Raw genomic sequence first — 6186 nt, 5'->3', positions numbered from 1 at the left:
ACACACACACTCGCTCACTCTCAGACTCACACAGATCAGATGCACGCACACTCAGTTGGAACTTGATTAGAACTTTTTTTTTTAGAATGCTTTGATCAAAAATCCAACCAAAGACAGACTTCAGATATGTCTGATATTATCTTAGCCAGTTCAGTGAATATTTGTTAACATGAACACCTCACCCAAACCTCAAAACTAGAAAAGTAAGCGTCTAACCTCTGATAACATCAAGAGACAAAACCAGGAGGTGCTCTAATGACACTGGACTAGAGAGCATGTGCGCTTCCACTGATGTGCTACTTCCAAATAATTGTTGTGCTAACAGTACCAAAAAATTTGATTACATTCGTATTAAATCTGCCATGCCCAGGTTTTTTTTTCCAGCTTTGCAAGAAATCTTGCACATATTCATAAATGTGACCTTTCCAGGATCGGGGGAATAATATATGAATATGAATTGTACTCTAGTGTAGATTTTCCCTTCAAATGCATGTGTGGAAAATTCAAGATTTATTCTGATTCCAGTAAGACACGATTCTGAATGCTTCCATTGATATTAACAATTTATTGGAGTGTGCAAGTACAGCAATGCTTTACAATGCTTGAGGTGCAAAAATGAAAGAGCTCCTCTCTTCATGAGAAGAGGAGAAAAAAAAGATAGAAAGAACAAACCCACAACCTCAAAGGATGTCATGGTAAGCCGGCAGCTACAAAAAAGGTGATGAGCAGACTCAGCACTTCCAGGGGAAGTCCAGGCGAAGGACCACAAGCAACACTTGTCATGCAATGATCCTGCAGTAACAGAGTTGATAGAGCTTGCTGGGAGAGGGGTGTGGCCTCAGTGAGGGATGAGGAAGTGGAGGGTGAAGAAGAGACGAAGCAGATGGGCTCATCTCCTAGCTTGTCTCTGTGCATGCTGACCCAGCTGCTGATGTAGCGAATCGGTGCACAGCTACAATCCCACAAATTCCCCGACAGGTAGATCGTACTAAGGTTGTCCAAAGGCTCCAAAGTCCCAGTCTCCACCGCTCTGAGCCGGTTGGCCTTCAAGTGCAATTTCTGGAGGTTTTTAAGGCCTTGAAAGACATCAGGGTGTAGGCGATCCAGCTCGTTGTTGTCTAAGTCGAGTTTGGTTAGCTTCTTTAGCGGGGAGAAGAGCTGCGGGTGTATACGGACCAGGCTGTTGTTCTGCAGCAGAAGCCTACGGAGGTGAGGGAGGAAGTCGAAGGTGTTGGGAGGGAGGTCACGGAGCTGGTTGAAGCTTAGATGGAGCTCCTTCAGGTGGGTCAATCCCACAAGGCCATCAGGAGACCGCTCCGAGGGACGACTGTTGTCTAGATTCAGCGTTGTAAGATTCAGTAGGATCGTAAACAGCCCCGCAGGAAGTGTACCTATGTGGTTCTTATCCAGTTGTAACGATCTTAAATGGATGAGGCTGCTGAACTGGTCCGAGTGTAGAGAGGAAAGACGGTTGTGAGAGAGCTTCAGAGAATGCAGTTTCACCAAACCATGGAAGACTGAGTGATGCATTGACCTGATGTGGTTGTTGTCAAGCTGTATCTCCCTGAGGTTCCTCGTCTTGTTGAAAAGGCCTTTGGGGAGCCGGGTCAGAGCGTTGTCTTCAAGGTACAGTTTCTGTAGCGACCTGAGCTTGGCGAACAGGGTGGGTTGGAGCTGCTGGATCTGGTTGTTAGACAGTTGTAGCTCACTGAGACTGGTCAGCCAATCAAATACCCCAACTGGTATGGCAGAGATCTGATTGCTGTCCAGCTGCAGCTCTCTCAGGTTGGTCAGGTTCCTGAATACGTCTACAGGAAGTGATGTCAGTGCATTGTGGTACAGATCAAGGAATTGAAGATGGATAAGGCCATTGAAGACATTTGAGGGAAGTGAATGTATGAGGTTGAAGCTGAGGTCCAGGTCGTTCAGCTGAGTCAGCCCTCTCAGCGATCCTTCAGAGATTGTGATCAACTTATTGTTGCTCAGGTCTAGTTGAGCCAAGAGGGCGAGGGCAGAGAAGGAATCCTCCGGAAGGCTGTTGAGGCTGTTCTTCTGTAGGCAGAGACTGCTGAGCTTGTCTACATCCCTCAACGCCTCGACTGGGACAGAAACCAACAAGTTACTACTCAGGTCGAGGTGCTGAAGACCTGCCGCTCCTCTGAAACTGCCCCCGCCAACATGGACGAGCCTGTTCCTGGACAGGACAAGTTTCTCTAACATGGCGGAGTTCTCGAACGCACCCTCCTCTATATCTGTTATGTTGTTATGGCTGAGGTGGAGGTCAGTGAGAGCAGAGGCTCCGTCTAGTGCAGCAACCTGTAGCATTCGAATCCGGTTGAAGGTCAGAATCAGTGTATTTAGATGGTCCAATCCATGGAGGAATCCGATTGGTAGATATTCAATGTAGTTCTCACTCAGGTCCAGTAGGATGAGGGCAGGGCAGCTCTGGAACTGACCAGGCTGTAGCGACTCCAGATCGGTGCTACGGAGGAAGAGCTTGGTCAGCTGCGTCATACTGGGCCAAACTGGGTTGAAGACGAGGGAGAAATTCAGGTGATTCTTGGTCAGGTCCAGGACCTACAGAAAGTCCGGTAAGAAGAATAGATCAAATTTAAGTCACCAAACATTTTACGTTATCCTTATAAGTTACAACCGGTGGTAGCCTGCAACAAGTGGTAGTGTGCAAGATCCCATTTTTTGTTGCCAGTGTCTTGAAATACCAATGGGTATATTATTTGTTTTTGTTCCAAAACAAAGTCTGGGCTGGAAATTCAGTTTTGAAAGCCAGAAGTCTTTGCACTTGACAAAGTAATCCCAATCAAACCCCCCACAGATACAGTATATTATGGTCATTTTGTACTATGGAGCGGTAAAAATCGTACTTATTGTCCCTTTAATGTGCAGAGTCAGCTGCAGAACAACAGCCCTTAAATGTTGGTTCAATTCATCAGTGCCTTGCTCAAGGACATTTCCACAAGACGGACACTTGAGGACATGGAGAATTGAACCTGAGTCTTTACAGTTGCAGGACAGTGTGTCTAACCACTAGGTCACCATGCTGCAACGTTTTCAAAAGCATCACACACAAGGTAATATTTCCAGGCTGCCATATGTTTAGTACCTGCAGGTGTTCCAGCCCACTCCTGGGTATGTCCTGTATCTTGTTGTATGAGACGTACAGCTCCTCTGCGCCCTCTGGAAGGTCTGGGATCCGGTCCAGGCCTTTCTCTAGACACACAATGATGGTCATGTTGTCGTGACATTGGCAGGGTGGGGGGCAGAGGTCAGACGCCGACACCAGCAGGCTGAGGGAGGCCAGGGTTAAGACTCCCAGCATGGTCGACTACAGCTGGTATGGAAATATAAAACAGGAGGACAATTCAGTTCCAATCCAAAACGTTACAGATCCATTTAGAAAAGAAAATTCCAGTTCATTATATTTAATTAAATATTCAATTTATCTCAAATATAGAGGTTGTGGACTGTAAAAGTGTGTAAGTATACCTGCTATCACTTAAAAACATTTTAAATTTGTACTATTATCATTTTGGAAGAATTGGTTTTGCTTTTTTCAAATGGTAAATATCTTATTTTGAATGAAACTCGTTCATTTTTCCTATCACAAGCAGCTACGATCTAATAATACTTTCTAACATTGAGTCTCAAGCTTTAAACATCCGTCTCTGATGTATCTCCTTACTTTCATCTACATCCTCCCCTCATGATTAAAGTGGATTTAATAGGTGAAATGATCAAGGGATCCTACTGTATATTTCTCCTGAATTTATCTAGTCAGTCTGTTTCATTGATAGAACAGGTGGTTCTAGTATATTACACACTCAGTGTAAGTTGCTGCCACTACAGTTGGAAAACTACAACTTCTTAAACAGGATAAAGTATGAATAAATTAGGCGTCATTGAGTTGAAACATCTGAAACTCCTATAACACTGACTATATTTAATTTATTCATACATCCAGTTGTATGCTATAAGTAATCTCTATATTTTCTGTACTTATATATTCTGAAAATGAATTTCATTTTGCATGTGGCATTCCTTGATTCAACTTACACTGCTGATTTCTAACGGTTTATAACGGACTTTATGCCGGAAGGAAAGTGAGTGTGAGTGAGTGATGATCATTAGTCCATTAGGAGTATATATTTTTTGCATCGTGCAAGCATCACATAAGAAACAATAGTTTCCAAAGCCACAGAATTATCATTGAAACGTATGACAAATAATAACTTAATTAATAAATTAATTTAACAACATACTTTAGAATCTTACTTTGTTACTAAGTTACTTTTAAATCAACACTTACCATAGATGAAAAGATGCTTCAAGATGTGTTTTGTTGCGAGACGGTTTTGTTCACAATTGAAAACACAGATTGATAATCGTCTTTATGCTTGACTGTACAGGATGCACAAGAGGATATGCTCATGCATGCATGCATACATATATTTGTGTCTGTGTGTGTGTGAGAGAGAGAGAGAGAGAGAAAGAGAGAGAAACGGTAAAATTAATTTTCCAAGAACAAGGGTGACAGCAGGAGATGGCTGTTCGGGTCGGGTCACAGCGATGCGGTTGCAGGTTCACACCTCTGACATCGTCATGTCTCTCTGCTCTCACCGCTCGGCTCTCTGCAGTTGCTCACAGACGGAGAGCATAAAAAAACTCCCCAGATCACACATGACAAACCACAGCAAAACCTCTGTCTCCATGCAGGCCTGCGACCCCGGAGCTCTTCAGGAACCAGTAAAGTATCACTTCTTCTTTTATTTTTTTGGTGTAGAAACAGTTCATAAAATCAATCAATAATTACATTCATACTAGTGCAATAATTACATTTATTCTAGTTCAATAATTACATTCATACTAGTGCAATAATTACATTTATTCTAGTTCAATAATTACATTCATACTAGTGCAATAATTACATTTATTATAGTTCAATAATTACTTTCATACTAGTGCAATAATTACATTTATTATAGTTCAATAATTACTTTCATACTAGTGCAATAATTACATTTATTCTAGTGCAAAATTACATTGTATTTATTTATTTTACTTATTATTTTAGAACCTGTGTTGTTGGCTGCGGATGTTTGTTTGCTGAGGCTGTTTTGTTTCTGTTTTGTTTCCCTGTGTCTTTTAATTGCACTGATCAGGAGTAGCATTCCTAATTTCGTTGTATTCTCTACAATGATAATAAAGGCTTTCTATCTTCTATCTATCTATCTTCAAAGTGCAGAGCTCTTCATTTGTAAATTTTAGCCATTTCTGCAACTTTGAATTGTTGCTGCAGAAAAAAAAAGTAAAATATTTGACTGGTTTCACAAACATTAATTTAAGTCACATCTGCCACACGCATGGGGGGACTCTAACAATCCAAATGATAGACTGTACTGGCAAAATAGTTTTATTTTTGGGGGGAAAACAAAGCTACACATGTTGAGCCCAACAGTCAAGATTTTGAAGTCGAAATGCCACAAACTTTTCTTAGTCAGTGAGTGTTATTCCCTGCATGCACTGCCCCTTTGCACTGTATGTGATCCTCTCTGTCTGTCCTTGTACTGTGAGTCGGTTTATCTTCTGTGAAACTCTTCCTCTCTCACCACGCTCACTCCTCCACCAGGAGATGGCACTCTAACATCAGAGCAGGGAGCCGACGTTTGACAGAAGTTCACCTCAACCTCATCATCACACTGTCCACAGGCCCGACCAACAAGGGAAACAAATGAAGAGTTAATTCCTGACCCACTCTGTTTCCATTTTTAGGAAAAACAATTATGTGACACAGTGTTATTCTGAATGACGTTAATACGCAGACATGGGATTATTCTGTTTTTTCAGGATTTCAGCTTTTTGGCAACGCAGCCATTCATTTACACTGATGAAGACAACTGTTTTCTGCCTCTGTTCCTGTTTTTTTTTTTTGTGTTTTTCCTCATTAAATCCCCATCCATGACGTCATTATGTGCCATTAGCAGCTGGCAGAGGGCAGCCGGGTCTAGTGACTGGCTGGCTGAGCGGCTGGCTGGCTGGCTGAAGGGCTACAGGTCAGACAGAGAATAATCCCTTCCAGATTACAGTTTAAAGCAGCGTGGGAGGAAGTGTGGGGGATTGGCAAAGACAACGCTAGTTACAATGTGAGAATTTGAAGAGGAGAGGAGAGTG

The 6186-nt window shown here is 42.4% G+C and overlaps 1 protein-coding gene across 1 annotated transcript; it reads right to left on the bottom strand.

The window, feature by feature from the left end:
* Positions 1–690: 690 nt before the first annotated feature.
* On the bottom strand, positions 691–4374 carry LOC139659133 (insulin-like growth factor-binding protein complex acid labile subunit). Its single transcript, XM_071537357.1, has 3 exons — positions 4325–4374; positions 3122–3349; positions 691–2577 (listed from the first exon to the last, which is right to left on the bottom strand). The coding sequence occupies exons 2-3, from the start codon at positions 3335–3337 to the stop codon at positions 691–693; spliced, it is 2103 nt and encodes a 700-aa protein (XP_071393458.1). The 5' UTR covers positions 3338–3349; positions 4325–4374.
* Positions 4375–6186: the final 1812 nt, after the last annotated feature.

This window comes from Centroberyx affinis, unplaced genomic scaffold, assembly GCF_046629955.1.
Source record: "Centroberyx affinis isolate AG114_WGS23_722 - 3 ecotype Tasmania unplaced genomic scaffold, CSIRO-AGI_Caff_v1 ptg003021l_1, whole genome shotgun sequence".
Taxonomy (NCBI): domain Eukaryota; kingdom Metazoa; phylum Chordata; class Actinopteri; order Beryciformes; family Berycidae; genus Centroberyx; species Centroberyx affinis.
Note: the sequence above shows the minus strand (reverse complement) of the source record. Positions and strands in the feature narration are given on the sequence as shown.